This window comes from Limulus polyphemus, unplaced genomic scaffold (genome assembly GCF_000517525.1).
Source record: "Limulus polyphemus unplaced genomic scaffold, Limulus_polyphemus-2.1.2 Scaffold1568, whole genome shotgun sequence".
NCBI classification, from domain to species: domain Eukaryota; kingdom Metazoa; phylum Arthropoda; class Merostomata; order Xiphosura; family Limulidae; genus Limulus; species Limulus polyphemus.
Window position 1 is genome coordinate 163,223 of NW_013667178.1, and position 18,481 is coordinate 181,703.

General features: G+C 35.3%; 2 protein-coding genes across 8 annotated transcripts in view; one reads left to right on the top strand and one right to left on the bottom strand.

Annotated features, from left to right (window-relative positions):
* The window catches only part of LOC106464139 (protein SYS1 homolog), a 57,091-nt gene that overhangs the window by 14,084 nt on the left and 24,526 nt on the right, over nt 1-18,481 (bottom strand). For 5 of the 7 annotated variants that reach the window (XM_022391820.1, XM_022391818.1, XM_013924248.2 and 2 more), the window contains exon 2: nt 4,277-4,440. In XM_022391820.1, coding sequence (XP_022247528.1) covers nt 4,277-4,438 — 162 coding nt within the window. In that variant the 5' untranslated portion in view covers nt 4,439-4,440. Of the gene's footprint in view, nt 1-4,276; nt 4,441-5,857; nt 5,864-11,284; nt 11,415-18,481 lie in introns of those variants that run through there. The other 2 variants (XM_022391816.1, XM_022391817.1) reach the window with 2 other exon arrangements.
* LOC106464140 (valacyclovir hydrolase-like) overlaps nt 7,423-18,481 on the top strand; it is an 84,871-nt gene continuing 73,812 nt past the window's right edge. The window contains exons 1-2 of the mRNA XM_013924249.2: nt 7,423-7,694; nt 12,616-12,667. Of these exons, the coding sequence (XP_013779703.2) occupies nt 7,423-7,694; nt 12,616-12,667 (324 nt within the window). The remainder of the gene's footprint in view (nt 7,695-12,615; nt 12,668-18,481) is intronic.

An 18,481-nucleotide genomic window follows, 5' to 3' on the forward strand; every position in this document is an offset into this window, starting at 1 on the left:
TAAAATTTTCCCCCCCCCCCCCCGAGAGGCAAAGCAACACCACTGCCCAAAGTTACAAGGAGAATGTGCAACAAACAAAGTTCAACCAATGGCTTAAAGACTTGATGTTCTGCATGTGGAATTACAAAGACTTGAGGATCCTCTTCCATGATCATGGAAAGTAATATAACAACCAAAAAGAAGGGCCATGCTCAACACAACTGGATAGCGAAGTGTCATCTCTGCACCGGAATTACAAAGATGCTCCCACGTAGGCTGGTCCTGCTCCCTCCAGACATTTGGAAAAACCATCCAGAGCTATAGGTGGCAGGGTATCTAGCTTTGCCCTCTTTTCTCCTGGAGTGGAATAAAATGTTGAAACATCACCCAGGAGGAACAGACCTCTGTCCACAACTCCAGCAACTGGAAACTGGGAGTGGTAAGGACTCCCGTGCTCCACTATGGTGAAATAGGGGGAGAATTTGCATTGGGGAGTCCCAAGGAGTAATGCTCTGGAGACAGTGCAATAGGCGAACCTCATTCCTTATTTTGAAAAGCAAACTATCCCAATTTATTCAATCCAGGATTCAGCAGGGATGGGAAAAATCCCCTTATGCTTTACTCACGATAGTCCATGAGTAGCTGTCCAGTATTGTATGTTATATATGGTACTGAATACTTGTGTACCACCTAATAAGTACTAAGGTGGTCTTATGGAACACCCTATCTCAACAGAGCTTGTTGCTACCAGGAATTTTATCTATTAGTCTAATGGTAGCTAGTGCAGATTTGAAAAAAAAACATACCTGACCATGCAACACTCACTACTGAGTGGGATCCAAATTATAATGACAAGAAAGTCCCTGAAAAGGAATAGAATAACACAGAAGAAATGAAGACATCCACCTCTCCCACAGTCGAGCCGAGACATGTAGAATAGCCATGAGGAGGGGGGTGGGGATAGCCAAAACCCACTAAATCATGTAAACAGTGAGATATAAAGATGTTAAATGTAGTCCACATATCTAGTGTTGGCCCAATGACAGAGTTGCCAGAGGCGTTGAAATATGTCGAACTTGATGAGATGAGACCCGAGAAAGTCTCCGCTTTTCCAATGAAAGTCCAGAGTAAGCCATATCAATCAATTGACAAATTCAATCCATCAATGTGATAGGTGATAAGTCACTTGACACAGTAGGGTCCCAATGGGGATGTGAGACCCAAAATACTTCAATGCATGTCACATAACATTGGAGCCCAAATTGGGCATAAAAGATGATCCGGATCCAAGCAGTTGTATAAATGTGAAATGGAGGGAAGATGAACAGGAGAGAAAGCCTTATCTCCTTCTATGGCTGCTGAAGTTTTGGGTAGAAAAGATCTGTCTGGATACAACAGAACATAAGTGGAATGGTAAAGAGTCCCGTGAACATGAAGCACAAAGAAAGGGAGCTGAACATTCCAGCATGTGGTAAAAGCATTAATCTCAGGCATTCCGAGACATGTGTAGATCCAACGAAAAAATTGAGAATGAAGCATATATTCCATGGAAAGAGTTTTGTTGGGACAAGATAACTGGTCAGCCACTAAATTCATTACACCTCAAACATGACAAGCAAGGAGAATGATCTGATGTTTGTTTACCCAAAAGAGAAGATCCAATGTGCAAAAGAATAAAGATATGGAGTGAATGACCCTTTGCTTTGAAATGTACGAGATGACTGTGGAATTGTCTGAAGGAAGCCTTACCACCTTCCCTCACAACAATTCAAGAACTTGAGTCACAGCTCATCAAACTGCTAGAAGTTGTAATAGATTAATATGGGGAAATGTTTCCTCTTCTGTCCAAAGGCTGTTGAATTCCATATTCTCTATACAAGCACCACAACCCTGGAGAAAAGCATCTCTGAAAAGAGGTATCTCTGGATGAGGGTGCGGTAGAGGGACCTTACTGTTGTGTTGTCCCAGTCCAACCACCAGCCAAGATCTTGCAAATTGGCAGCTGACAGGACCACTGTATCTGTACATATGTTTTACTGGATCCTTGATGACTACTGGAGGGTACACAATGTGAGCCTGAACTAAAGGAATGAGTGATTCCAAGGATGCTCACATCTACATAAGAGATAAAACTGCACATGCTGTTGGAGAAGGAGTCAACTGTATTTGAAAAATTACCCTATTCATGGCCTGAATGTGTAAAGGAGAAGGTTAGTCTGGAATTGACCCCCCCCCCCCCTAAATGGACGAGGTACTGTGTGAATAGACTTCTCCTTTCTGATTAGAAACCCATTCCTCACAGCTTCTGATAACAGATTTTGGGTGTGAAGTTCTGCCAAGTGGCAGGAAGGGGTGAGAAGAAGTCAGTCATCGATGTAATAGTGAGTGTGAATGCCCAATGAATGAAGATGATAGGAAAAGGACTTGCATATCCAGCAAAAAACGTATGGGGCAGATGTGAAGCCAATTGGAAGAGCATGAAGCTGAAAAATATGGTTGTTGTTGTGCACGAAATAGAGATAACACCAGGAAGACTATGTAATTGGAATATGAAGGTAGGCATCAGTGACATCGAATTTTGTTATCCACAGACCAGGTGAAAGGAGCCACTGAAGAGAAAGAAACAACTCTGTTGTAAACCAAGAAGGCTGGAGGAAGCGACTGAGACAAGAAAGGAAGATGGCAGGTCACCAATCACCCATCTTTTTCAGTACTACAAACAGCCAGGAATAAAAACCCTCAAGAGGGGAGTTGACTTGCTCTATAGCTCAACAGCTAGATGTAAGAGGGTCCTTGGGGAGTGGAAAGCCAATCGGTATAAAAGACAATGGAAGAGGAGACGTGAACTGAATGACCAATCCTCTCTTGAGAAGTTGAATGACCCAATGATCAGTGATGAAGATCTCCCATACTGACATGAACCCTCTGAGTCGAGACTCCATAAGAACTGATCCTATAAGGTAGTCACTGACAACAAAGTCTGCACTCCACCCTAGAGGAGGATACTCACTGGTAAGTTCAGAATTGCCCTTGTGTTCCAGTGAATTGTGGTACCAAAGCCTGAGGTCTGGCTACTCAAACGGAAGATGCAGAAAACCATCCTGGGCAGCCAGGGTAGAAATGGAAGAGTGGAGATGGGCAACATCCACTTGAGATTCCATGGAATCAGGAATACCAGCAAAAATTGACTGCTTGAGAAAAGGAGCTTCTCTAAGATCTCTAAGGGCTGAAGCAGGAAGGCAAACTCCATCTAGCAAGGCATCTCTCTCCAAAAGATTCCAACAACAAAGAAATGAAGATACCAAGAAGAGAGCAGAAGCCAATAACCTGGCCAAAGCAGAAATCAATAATTAACTAAGATCCTCTGAAAATTGTACAGGAGATCTGTGATAAGTCTCAGACAACAGTTTCAAAGATGATAAAAATGTAAAAGTGTTGTAAGTGACAGACGAATTCTCAAAAACTGAGATTGATTAAGGTGAAATGTGACATTTTGTCTAGAGCCCCGAATACGAAGAAAAGGATCTAACCTCTGAGAGTCCAAATAAGGGTTCTCCAGTCAATTGGGGTGATGGAAAACCAAGGCATGCTGATCCAATAATGTGTGTATTCATATCTGAAAAATATTTCCAAAAAACTGTCTCAAAAATGCAGTAATAATGCTAAAGATAAACCTGCAGTAATCACATAAGACCACCATCAAGAAAAAGTGAATAAGAAGTAATACTGTGGATCTTATCTACAGAGTTGGTATAGAGTGCACAAGATTAGAATAGCTATGGGCAATGTAATGAGGTATAAAGACTGGAGGAAGTAAGGTATAATTCATACCAATGCTTAGATGGGCAGAGAAGAGAAACTTTCATCAGGATAAAGCTAAAGTGTGAGGGAAGATAAGTGTGTTTTGGAATGTGAGATGTATGTGTAAATGTATTGTCAAAAAGTATTTAAAGACAACCATCATATTCAAGCTGGATGGTTCAAAATATATTCATGCTCAGAATACGAAGCAAGAAGAGAATGCATTTTTATGCACAGACTGCATAAAATCTTAAAATTGAATTAGTTTTACTACAGTAAAAGATGCCGGTGATGAATGAAGTTCATTTGGCACTGGCTTTTTGTTTTATATTTTGGCTACTCAAATTTCAGAGTCAGTAGCCAAATGGGCTACTACCATGTATATGTGAGATAAGATCTAGTAAGTGCAATGAATTTGTATTGAAAAACTTAATTGACAAAATAGAACAACGAAAAAGCAACCATATTTTTTATGTCTACAGCTCTGAAATCATACCTGATATAAATAAATCTGGTCCAAGGAGTGATTATCACCAGAGATAACATTTACCAGAAAGATACATAATCCAAGACATGAGTAGAATATACATTGCATTGTTATCATCTGGGCAATAATCAGAAAAGGGTCCCATACTGAGTAGCGAAAATGGCCTGCCATTCCTGTGAATATATATATATATGAGAAAAACCAAAAAAACATTGAAATTATTTCTTATGCTAAAGACAATGGTATGAAAAATCTAACATATTTATTCCAATGATCCAGATTCCAACACATAATTTTTTAAAAATTCATTATTCAATACTGGTGTAATAATAGAAAAAATGTTAATAGTTGTATACTGTTTCATACATATATGTACATGTACATCAGGCCTCGACAAATCCTAGGTCCAGGTGGCCGTGGCGATTAAAAGTTTCATAGTATTTTCTCCCATTTTATTCTTGCATAGGGCTATGCTAAATAGAACTTGAATCTAGAATGGTTCTGGACTCTTGGAAGTCTGGAACTATTTTCGAATTTTTTTAGTCCTAAATTGAACTTTGTTTCTAGGATCTTGATCTTAATGGCAGATTCAGCACTTCTTCATGCTTTTCCAGGAATGAAGTGCTGCAGTTGCACAACACGTTACTAATTTTGTGCCATTTTGTTTTTCTTCTTTCTCTCAATTTAACCAAACAGTGCACATGTTTAGACTCAGATGGGACCAATGGCAGTTAGTTCAGGCAATACTATCAAGTGATTGGTGATATCACATGATCGTTAGCATGCATTCCTTCCAGTGAAAGTAAATAAATATACATTTCCTGGTACATACAGTTGTGAAGTTAGGTTAGGCACACCTGGCTCCTGAGTTTTTGGGCTGGCTCCTAGATCTGAAAATCTTTGTCAATGCCTGATATATATATCCTTTAAGGACAACAAGAGATTTGTTGGTTTATCTAGGTTATCCCATCCACTAAACTAAACTGCTACAAAATAAAACTGTCTTAACTGAAAAATTCCTACCCTGAAAAACATAATTGTGTTCTAGTTCTACTAATCTCATCAATATATCTGAATAAAAATGATACATCAACACTATCATTTTCCTTAACAGTCTTAAACACCTCAATCAGAACCCCTCTAACTCTTCTTTAAACAAAAAACACTTTCAAAGATCTTAAACTGTCCTCATATGAAAACTTTTTCATCTCAAGTACCATCCTAGTAGCCATCTTCTGAACCCTTTCCAACAATTCAATGCTCTTCCTAAAGTAAAAAAATGCATGACTGAACACAATATTTCAAATATGATCTAACAGTGATCAATACAGTGAAATTATAGCCTTTTTAGACTCCTATTCAATATTTGTGTAGATACAACCTAGTCTTATTTTTCCTGCCACTAGCAAGCATACACTGCTTGGATGGCTTAAGAGGCTGATCACCCAGAACACCAAGATCCTTTTCCTCCATAACACTGTTAAGGTTATCTCCATCAAAATTATAGTTAATTTAAATTATAATATCCAATTTGCATTTATTTATTTTATTATTCTTAAAAGCTGTCTGCCATTTATTTGCCAAACTCACCAAATAATCCAAATACTTTTATAATGCAGCAGAATCCTCATCACAGGCAGCAACACACACACACACACACACACACACAAAAAACAACTATCATCATCAGCAAATGTAAATACTTTATTGATTATTCCTTCATTTATGCTATTGATCTAAATCAAAAAGAGCAAAGGCCCGAACAATTAGCTTTGAGGTACTCCTCTAGCAACATTAATCCAGCTTTACTCTATTTCTAACAATACTCTGCTTTCTTCTGTTAGTCTCTTTTATATCCAATAATACAAACTATCCCCCACACTTACAGACAGAATTTTCTCTTAAAAAGCCTTTTTTATGGCACTTTACCAAATACTTTCTGAAAATTCAACTACACTAAATCCATACCTGTGCCCTCATCTACATAAGCATTAACCTGCTCAAAGGATATCAAATGCTCAGTTAGGCAAGATTTTCCCTTATTTAATCCATGTTGACTGTCCAACACAATTTCAAACTTTGAAGCATCTTTTATCAGGCTTTCTAAAACCTTTCCTACCACTGATTTAAGACTAACAAACACAATTATCAGGACAATTTGTTTCATGTCCCTTGAAAAGGAGTAAGATTAGCCAAGTTCCAATCTTTTGGCACATGTTCACTTTTCAAGGATTTCCAGAAAAAAATAGTAACAAGAGGGTTATATATCCAACCCTTAACCCCTTCAAAACTGTTGGGGAAATACTATGTGGCCTAAGAGCTTTATCATTCTTTTAACTTCCCAATGTTTTTCTTAACAAGCTCAAAACTAATGTGACTACCTTCTTCAATCTCATTTCGATCTAGCAACTGTTCATGAGGAGGAGTATTATTTAATCTTCATTCATGGAAAATTGTAATGAAACTTAGAATTAAATAACCCAGATAACTTATAATCACCAGATAGGAGCTTTCCTGTATCATCCCTCAAAGTCCTTACTCTCATCCTAAGATTTTGCTTACCCTCATTTAAAGAAGTCCTTACTATTAATGTTAACATTTTCCTCACCTGAAAATGTATTTCTGATACATATTTACCTCTCTGCAGGCAGTAGCTATTTCCCTCATGCCTGTCATTGAGACTTTTAACCATCATGTAGCAATAGCCCTCCACCTATAAGAAGACGATACATCCTCCATGCACAGTAGATCCCCAAAAGCACTTACACTTGAAATTAACTTCACTCTTAGATGAAATAAGCACTAGTAGTGGGAAGATAAGGTGGAAATGTGTGTAAAAAGTAAGTATCTATGGGAAATCTATTTTCAGGTAAGGAAAATATTAACTTACAAAACAATCCACTTACTCTATGCACACAGTAGCTAAAATCCAACATTTATTTCGTGGATGTGCTGGAGCAAATAGAATAATAAGACATTGCAGGCATCCAAAAAGAAAGTCATGCATGTTGAGCAACACCAGATTATTTGAACAGAGCATAAGAATTGACAAAAGTCAGAATGATCATTATAGGCAGAAAATGAACAAGAGAAAAGGACCTGTCTCCTTCTGAAGCCAACCATGTGTGGGTAAAGAAAGAGTGGTCAGGGAAAAAATGGGGAGTAAGATTTGTCAAACAGAGTATGGGAGGCATATAAGGAATAATGGAATGGCAATGACCTCAAGCCTGAAGGAGAAGGAAAGAGGCCTACAAGAAAAGATAAGAGAAGGAACAAGTGGTCAAGGGTTCAAATTGGATCTTGGTAAGAGTGTAAAGAACCAGAAGATGGTTCCAATAAGGAAAATGAACTGGAAGAGGAAACAGATGGAGGCAGAAGGTAGAAAACAGAGAAAGAAAAGATGGAACCACAGTGAAAAAGGCAAAAGGTGAATTTTGCTAGCACGATGTCCCACCATGATGAAGACTAACAATCTCTGATCAAATAGCCTAGTAAAGAAGTTTAACCCTTTCAAGACAGGCCATGTAATTTTGTTTGTAAAATCGCATTCAAAATTTTATTGAATTATTATTTAAAGAATTTATGAAAATAAGTTTGGTATCAAACTGTAGATTATAATTCAAATTTTAGAACTATACATAACTCAATTTACTTTAAAAGTAAATATTAAAAAAACAAATAAACATCAATTCTTGTGTGTCACTTGGTATGTTGAATGCAGCACTGGTTCAAATTAGATATTTGTGAAGTCAAAATACTAAGTCTATAGTTTCATACGAATTAGAAACTCAAATTACAGATATTGACAAGTGAGAATATAAGACAAGAAAGTCTTATCTTTTCTGTTTGCTAAGATATTACTCACGTAATAAATCAAACACAGTGGCACCCCACTCACCTCTTTCCATTTTTGGAAATACTCCCTTTTATACACTTACTTCTATATATGAAATGAATAACCAATCAGAAGCTCAGAATGTCCCCCTAGTGGTTTTCTCAGCCTTTCTAATGTACCTAACACTATTTCTTTCTTTTGAACCAATACTTCAATGACGTAGGTTGTGTCTTTAGTCTGCTCAAAATTTCATATATTTTATACCCAAATACAGCTTAGTTACTAAGTTTGATAAATTATAGTACAATTCTATGGTATTGATGTAGTAATTTACGATTTTTGTCACTCAAAAGTATATATAAACCCTAAAAAATATTTTGTTTCATATCCTCCATGTCTAAAATTTTAAAAGGCTTATCAACCTACATCAAGCAGCAACCAAGTACAAAAGTTGTAACTAGAAGAAATAATTGTTTTCTGTACGTCTTTATTTTCTGTTCTATGTTTTAGTAAAAATAACTAAGAACTTATTTCAAAATAGCAATAATCTATACACATATATAACGTATAATAACTGAAATGTGACTGTATTTTAGAAAATACTAGTCAACTAAAACACAGCCAAGATAGGTCACTTTGTAAAGACTAAAGATCACCTTTATGTCATTTGATACAGTAACATGAGTGCACGTGAGCCATGCTCCTGGGTAGTATAACTGAATTATTTTCCCTAATTTACCCCACAGACTATCCTATCTACATGACATACTAAATAATTGCCTATAACTATAAGCTCATTATGTTTATCACTCCCATCCCTACCTGTCCCTTTTGCTTTGCTTCTCTCCAGTCATTCCTCATCTGCACAAAATCTTCTCATTACAATTAAATCCAATATTTCTAGTCCTAGTAATGTTTCTAACATCCTAAAAGCTATTATTACCTACTGTATTACCTTTGCATGTAAAAAAAGTAATTTTTTTGGAATCTTGCTGCTATTTCCTAGTTATCCTTCTCTTTATCTAATGCCTCTACTCTACTTAGGATAGCCTCTAACTTCACATCCAACCAGTAAATTCTACAAACAAATTTTGCATTTCACTACTAACTTCAATAAATGTGTATACCAGTTCCAAGTTAATTAATACAATCCATTTCCAAAAGGCTTTCAACAAAGTGCCTCACAAAATACAAATAAAGAAAATTATTTGTGTGGGTCAGGGGATAAGATGGATCAATTGATTAATGTTCAATTAGAGGAGAGGAAGCAAAGGGTTGATATTAATTTAGTACATCACTTTAGACTGGAACTGTAAGAATGGTACTTTTTGATATGCATGTCAACAATATTGATTAGGGAATGGTAAAAAAAACTAATCAACTTTGCTGATAACATTAAAGATCACACTTTAGTTAGCTGCAAAAAGAATGTTGTTATTTTACAAAGGGATTTGGATCATTTGCATATAAATGGCAGATTTAATTTAGTTATACTAAGTCAAGATAATATATGTAGGCTACCTTAATATGAACTATAATTATCACCTTGGTGAAAATTAGAAATCAATTCAATAGTGTTCTAAAAGAAAAGTATGTTGATATTTTGGTCGAACAGACTCTCGTGCTTTCCAGGAAGTGTGTTGTTGCCATTGGAAAAACAAATAAGATTATTTATTGTATCTACAGGAGTACTAAATATGAGTTAAAAGAGATTATTGTTTCTTTGTACAACTCTCTGGTTAGGCCTCATTTAGAGTATTATGTTCAGTCTTGCACTCCTTACTTTAAGACTGACACCGAGTTGTTGGAAAGGATTCAAATTATGGCTATTAGGATGGAAGGGCAGCCGTAGGGGAACAGGTTAAGATCCTGTGCTGAGTATGCCTGCCCAGTTTAGAACAATTCAACTCATGACAAAATTCTTGACTCCAAGTTCTACGATAGTTACTGAATCATCAGAGGCTGCCCAAAATCAACCAAAAAAAACAGCCCGTATGTGGTGGCTGAAGTTGCCCCACCAGACATCAGGAGAGCAGTTGCCAGTAGAACATAGCAAACTTGGCAGACATAAGACAGTATACATCTTCTATATGGCCATGTGGAAGTAAAGAAGCATCTGCGATCATGAAATAGATTCTGCAGTTCAACTGAACCACTGGACACTGGCATACACCAGCTGAGCATCTACCCAGAGAAGAGAAAATTGGTTGGAGCATATGGAAAGCCCTCAATTGTCAGGTCAGCAAGTCTAGGGCAAACACGATAAAAATGATGTATTCCAACAGACCTGTTGCTATGAATGTGGTGAGAGGCAGATGGTGCAACATCTACTCATCTTCCCACAACTTCAGGTCTCTTTCACAGCAAAAGACCTTACTGTAGCTAATGAACATGCAATCAGATGTGTGTAGCACTGGATGGAAACTATATAGGGCTAGGCAGACACAACAACAAGAAGTAGAGGCTAAGGTCATTAAATTCGTTTTTTTAGAAAAAAAAGTTAAGAGGGAATCTGACTAATGTCCAAGATTATAAAGGGAATAAGTAAGATGATACATAATTTATTTGTAGGTTTAACAGTAATAACAGTAGAAATAAGGGACACAGATATAAGATTTTAAAAGTTAGTAAGCTTCAGACATGGTAGATATAACAGGACTGGGAGAGTTTAAGAGGGCTTGATGACTACTTGGGCTTGATATATATATGCAGACATGTATTTGAAAAAAATGAATAGAAGAGCCATGATGGGTCAAAGAGTCCTTTGTTGTCCCTCAAATATTATGTTACTACAACAGGAAACCTACACACATAATATTGAAACTGCAAGGAATCATGAACTGAATATCCTGGTTCTTAACTTTGTTAAATGACTTTGCAAAGCCTCTTTTATCGGACTTCAAAACCTTTTCCCACCACTGGTGTAACAATAATAAGCCTATAATTACTGGGGCAAATATGGTCATCTCCATAAAATAACACTATCTTAAGGTGACCCTACCAAAATATACATCCGTCTCTTAGTCATACCATTCTCACCACTAATTATGAAAAAAGATGATGCATCAAAACTATCAGTTCCCTTAACAATCTTAAACACCTCATATTTCAAATTATGATATTCCATATGCATTAGCTTGCATTTATTATAAAGTCATCTGACATTTATTCACCCAACTCACCAAATAATCCAAATCATTTTGTAAAGTAGCAGCATTCTCCTCGAAGCCAGTAATATCCTAAACCTTAATATCATCACTCTGTCAATAACAACCCTCTGCTTTTTTTCATAGTCAGTTTTCTGTCCATTGATTCAACGTATCCCACACACACCTATAAAGATATTTTTAGCAAGCCTTTTATGTGGCACCTTGTCATATGCTTTCTGAAAATCTAAATACACCAATTCACACCTATGCCTCATCATAAGCAGTAACCCATTCAAAGGATGTCAAAAAGATTAGTAAGTCAAGATTTTCCCCATAGTGAAACTATGCTAACTATTTAACAAAATTAGTAAGTCAAGATTTTCCTCATAGTGAAACCATGCTGACCATTTAACAAAATTAAAAATTTTGTTAGATGGCTTTGTTAAGCATATTCTATCATATGTTCATAAAACTTTGCACACTACTGATGTAAGATTAATAGGCCTATAATTTCTGGGACTTCTTTAGAAAACAGGAATTAAAATTAACCAATTACCAATTATCTGGCACCTGCCCTCTATTCAAGGAGTGAGGGAAAGTTGGCTCATTGAATCACAAAAGGTTGGATGGAAGGAAGCAATGGTTTATGTAACAGAGTTCAGTCAAACTGGTTTAATGTCAAAACTGGGGTACCATAGGGATAACTGTTTGAACCTTTTCTCTGAGTTACATCAAATAACAAAGATGAAGAAATGGTCAATGACTTAAAGTTTGCCAAAGTTAAAAATCTCGGGTGTTGCTGCCTGTAGGAAAGATGCTGCTAATTTACAGGATTTAGATCATTTGGACAAACAACTGGCAGATGATTATTATAATAAATGCAAAGTAATACATGTCAGTTATCATAATTCAAATTGTAAGTATAATTTTGATCGAAATAACCTAATCAATGTTGTTAATTCATGGGCCAGAGCAGGTAATGGTATCACCCAAGGTAGCAAAATTTCAAGAGCACCAAATTATTTGTATGGTTAATATGCATACATTGATATAACCACACCAAAGAAATAGCTTTGTAGTTTAAATCTGGTTCTTACTTTTTCATTATAGGACATGCCAGTATTAGTTTTTGAGGACATAGTTATATTATGTTATATTTAGTTATACTATTTTTGAGGGAAAAAAAACAACATTATTTTCATTGATTCCCCTACTAAGCTCTTGTGAGATACCAGCCTCCTCTACTGCTGTGTCAAGCTTATTTGATTAAGTCAACCATCTTGTTAGAAAAAAAAACATTTGTTTACTTGAGCTTTGCTTGTCATAATCTTAAACTTGTATTCTTTTATCCTATTGTTTTGCAGAATACAGCAAAAGAAATCAGATCGTTATCCTGTCAATCCCCAGGATAATATCGTAAACATCAAAATGATCACCTCTTACTGTTTGTCAAGGTCAGAGTAGTCCAGGAAAGTCCTCCACTAACAGTGCTGGCACAATAACAGTAATAGTGACAACAGATGTTGATCAAATAAGTTCACGTATTCCATATTTTGTTAGATGGTGTTTTCAGTTAGAACTTTTGAACCAATACAGAAAGAGACATTGCTGGCTTGATCTTTGTAATTAATAATTCATTCTCTGTTCTTTCCTATCTCATTAGTCATTTTTTTATTTCACTTTTGATTTTGTTAATTATGTTATTACAGTCTTTTCACACTTCTTTAATCTTATTGTTGTAATCTTCCTTTACACCTCTAACAGTTTCATAAATTTTGTCTTTAATTATATTTACTTTTGATTTTAATTCTTCTTTAAATAGTAGGCCTCATTCTTTTAACTCTACCCTTAAATTACTGTCTCTCTTTCTTTTAATTTTTTCTTTTCTCTAAATATTGTCTTAATAATTTCATCATCTCAAGTACATGGTTCTGGCAGCTGTCAACTTATAAAAAGAAAAGGGTAGCTGCAAGTAAAAAACCAGGTTGACTTACAAAGAGTTTAAGAAATAAAATTAAAGAAAAGCATCACAAATTTAAGAAATTTAGATCGACTGGTATTACAGGAGATTTAGAAGATTATAGAAGATCAAGAATGTTGGTGAAACAGGAAATTATGACATCAAAAAGGATGTATGAGAAAAGGTTGGCTGAAAATACAAAAATTAACAGTAAGGATTTCTTTAAATACATCAAGGGTAAACAAAATGTTAGGATGGGGTTAGGACCCTTGAGGGATGATAAAAGAAGACTAGTATCTGATGGTTATGAGATGGCTGGGTTATTAAATTTTGATTTTTCTTCGGTTTTTACTAATGAAGATTTAAGCAGTACTCCACATTTTGAACAATTGATAAATGGAAACGAGATCAAACAAGATTAATTCTGAGCTGGTTAAATAAAAAATTTTAAGTTTAAAAAACAATAAGGCTCCTCAACCAGATAGTTTCCCCAAGGGTTTTGAAGAAGGTTAAGGATTGGGTATGCGAGCCACTTATTACCATTTTTTGTCAGTCCTTGAATAGTGGGCAGGTACCAGAGGATTGGAAGTTAGCTAATGTAACTTCTCTTTTCAAGGGAGGTGATAAAAATTGTCCCAGTAATTATAGACCCATTAGTCTTACATCAGTTGTGGGAAAGATTTTGGTAAGGTCTGACGAAAGATGTCTTGCAAAGCCATTTAACAAAGTTTAGAATTTTATTGGATTGTCAACATGATTTCACTAAGGTAAAAATCTTGTCTTACAAATCTTTTGACATTCTTTGAAAAGGTTACTGCTTATGTAGATGAGGGTAAGAGTGTAGATTTGGTGTATCTGGATTTTCAGAAAGCATCTGATAAGGTGCCATACATAAAGGCTTGTAAAAAATTATATCTATGGGTGTGGGGGATAAGTTATAAAATTGGATAGAATAGTAGCTGGATGGAAGAAAGCAGAGGGTTGTTATAAATGAAGTTCAGGGCTCAGTCTTAGGACCTTTGCTCGTTTTGATATACATCAATTACATAAATGAAGGAATAGTCAATAAATTACTTAAATTTGCTGATGATATTAAGGTCTTGGGTGTTACTAGCTGTGAAGAAGATGCTACTGCTTTACAAAAGGATTTAAATCATTAAGTGAGTTAGGCAAATATATGTCAAATGGGTTTTATTATAATAAATGCAAGGCAATGCATGTAAGTTATCATAATTTGAATTATAGGTATAATTTGGATGGCAATAACCTTAACACTGTGATAAAAGAAAGGGATCTTGGTGTTCTGGTTGATCAGTCTTTAAAGTCATCCAAGCAGTGTACTGTTGCTAGTGGTAGGGCAAATAGGATTTTAGGTTGTATGTACAGAAATATTGAATACAAGTCTAAAGAAATTATAATTTCATTGTATAGTTTGCTGGTTAAGCCACACTTGGAGTATTGTGTTCAGTCTTGGGTTCCTTTCCTTAGGAAGGACATTAAACTGTTGGAAAGGGTTCAGAGGAGGGTTACTAGAATGGTGCCTGAGAGGATGGGGTTGTCATACGAGGAGAGGTTGAAATCTCTCAAGTTGTTTACTCTTGAAAAAAATGTTTAAGATTGTAAAGTAATTGATAGTGTTAATGAATCATGTTTTTGTACTCAATGGTGATAATAATAGGACTAGGGGAGACAAATATAAACTTTGGCAAGGTATGAGTCATCTTCAACTAAGACTGTTTTATTTTTCTAACAGGGTGGTTGGCCTTTGGAGTGGATTGCCTTCAGATGTGGATGCTGTAAATGTAAGTGAGTTTAAAGAAAGTTTGATAACTATATGACTGATAAGGGCTGGTTTTAAAATTTTTATTTATTTAATGATTTTAGTTTAGTTTAGACGATGGGACAGCCGAGATAGTCCAACTGGTCCCTTGTTGTGTTTTCACTCACACCTTTCACAAGCATCATGTTAGAAGTGAATATTCCACATCCGGATCTCGACAACTTGTTGGACATGTCGTGTTTTCACTCACACCTTTCACAGGCATCATGTTAGAAGTGAATATTTCACATCCTGATCTCGACAACTTGTTGGACATGTCGTGTTTTCACTCACACCTTTCACAAGCATCATGTTAGAAGTGAATATTCCACATCCGGATCTCGACAACATGTAGGACATGTCGTGTTTTCACTCACACCTTTCACAAGCATCATGTTAGAAGTGAATATTCCACATCCTGATCTCGACAACATGTAGGACATGTCGTGTTTTCACTCACACCTTTCACAAGCATCATGTTAGAAGTGAATATTCCACATCCTGATCTCGACAACTTGTTGGACATGTCATGTTTTCCCTCACACCTTTCACAAGCATCATGTTAGAAGTGAATATTCCACATCCGGATCTCGACAACTTGTAGGACATGTCGTGTTTTCACTCACACCTTTCACAAGCATCTAAAAACTTATAAATTGCACAATAACTGGCTATATATCAATAAACACGTGTGTTACCTTGATTGGTAGTCCGATAAACTTGGCTTCAAGTTGAAAATTTGTCTGAGTCGTGACGTCATGCCTACTGGCTGGAATATCCACTTGTTTGTCTTGTACGATCGTGATGTGTTACAGGTTTTTTTAAAGAGAATATTCAATTGTTTGTCTTGTACGATCGTGATGTGTTACAGGTTTTTTAAAGGGAATATTCACTTGTTTGTCTGGCAGGATGGTGATGTGTTACAGGTTTTTTAAAGGGAATATTCACTTGTTTGTCTGGCAGGATGGTGATGTGTTACAGGTGAGAATATTGTGATAAGCTTATGTGTAAAAATTTTCTATATCATTTTATCATAAACAAAAAAGGAATTATTTTACTAGAATATTGAACGGTGAAGGGAAACATTCGATAATAATGTCAATAAAAACTTACAAGTATCGTTCTTGAATATTTTTCTTGAACAGTTATTTTATTTCAGCAACGTAAGAACGAAGATTGATTCGCGGATATTTCCGTAGATCACAACTGTTAAGGGGTGTCAGACACTTTATAAATAGTCTGAAAACAACATCATAATATTCAACTCGCCAGGTGGCAGTTCTGCTGAGAATGTTGCGAATCGAAGCTGTTAATATGATATCAAAATGAGTGTTATTTTATATAGTGTTCGTGATCCGAGTGAAATATTTCATTAATTAAAAAAAAAGATAACAGACTTATGTTAATGAGAATTTAAAAAGAGAGACCTTTCTTTATTAATATTTTGGTGGTTGACAGTAATATTTAAGAAGTGTGAATTTTTTCTTATGTATTTTGATGGTTTCCCTAGGACGAAAGTAAAATTTGAGAAGAGAGTTATTTTTTATAAGAAGTTTGGTGGTTAACCTTAGGAATAGGGACCGTTCTCAATATATATTTTTGGGGTTAACTTTGGAAATAGGAATTTTTTTTATAAATATTTTGCTGGTTAACCTTAGAGATAAGGAACTTTCTTTATATGTAATTTGCTGGTTAACCTAAGACGACAGCTTTGGTTTATGTCGCTTAGCATTAAGTGATGACGTCACATTTACTCCTGAAACGTACTGCTCTGGGTAACCCACCCCCCCCCGTAAAAGCTGACTATATTTTGAAAAGGCAGCAACTAAATTTGTTCGTAATTGCTTCCTGTTTAGTGATCAGCCATCCATAAAAGTATGATAGTTGTCAACTTTGTATGCACCTACTAGCGTTAGTCACGTGCAGTGAAGAAACAAAAAGTTTGTGTTCAAAAGTTAGAGAAACAATCAGCTGATTCATATCCACAATTTACTTCCGTCAACAAGAAATTATTTAAGAAAAACAAACATTAAATGTGTAACACGTGCAACACACTACTCACATGTCCCTAAAAGACTTAAAAGAATTCACATTATATTCGTTAAATCCTGAAAGAAATGGGACTTTTGTTTGTGAACTGCCTATATTATCCATAACTCTTAACAACAACGAAATCTATACGTTAATAATTGTAATTAATAAGTCCACAGGACAGGTATGTTTTAATATATAATCCAGTGCATATTTTTTTTTTATTTTCAACATTTAATGATATACCACACTTTTGTGAAGGAAAACCTTACATTAAATTCAAATATCTAACAAAAATATTCAAAATACAGAAAATTTTCAAATCCAATATTTACAATAAATTATTTGCGGTAGTAAATATCGCAAAAAACAATTAAAAACAATGTTGGGATATCGCATACATATCTATATTTATTCGACTTACAAGAAGACACTACATATATTATCCTTACAGAAAGATACTTGATATACTATCCTTACATAAAGACACTTGATATACTATCGTTACAGAAAGACACTTGATATACTATCCTTACAGAAAAACACTTGATATATTATCCTTACAGAAAGACACTTGATATATTATCCTTACAGAAAGACACTTGATATATTATCCTTTCAGTAAGATACTTGATATATTATCCTTACAGACAGACACTTGATATACTATCCTTACAGAAAGACACTTGATATACTATCGTTACAGAAAGACACTTGATATACTATCCTTACAGAAAAACACTTGATATATTATCCTTACAGAAAGACACTTGATATATTATCCTTACAGAAAGACACTTGATATACTATCCTTACAGAAAGACACTTGATATACTATCCTTACAGAAAGACACTTGACATATTATCCTTACAGAAAGACACTTGATATATTATCCTTACAGTAAGATACTTGATATATTATCCTTACAGAAAGACACTTGATATACTATCCTTACAGAAAGACACTTGATATATTATCCTTACAGAAAGACACTTAATATATTATCCTTACAGAAAGACACTTGATATATTATCCTTACAGAAAGACACTTGATATATTATCTTTACAGAAAGACACTTAATATACTATCATTATAGAAAGACACCTGATATATTATCCTTACAGAAAGACACTTGATATACTATCCTTACAGAAAGACACTTGATATATTATCCTTAGAGTAAGACACTTGATATAGCATCCTTACAGTAAGACACTTGATATAGTATCCTTACAGTAAGACACTTGATATAGTATCCTTACAGTAAGACACTTGATATAGTATCCTTACAGTAAGACACTTGATATACTACCCTTGTCGTAGGTCCCCAATACTTAAAACACACCAATTAATTGGAGTGCGTGGTGTTCATAAATCAGTCATATCATGTACAATATATATATATATATATATATATA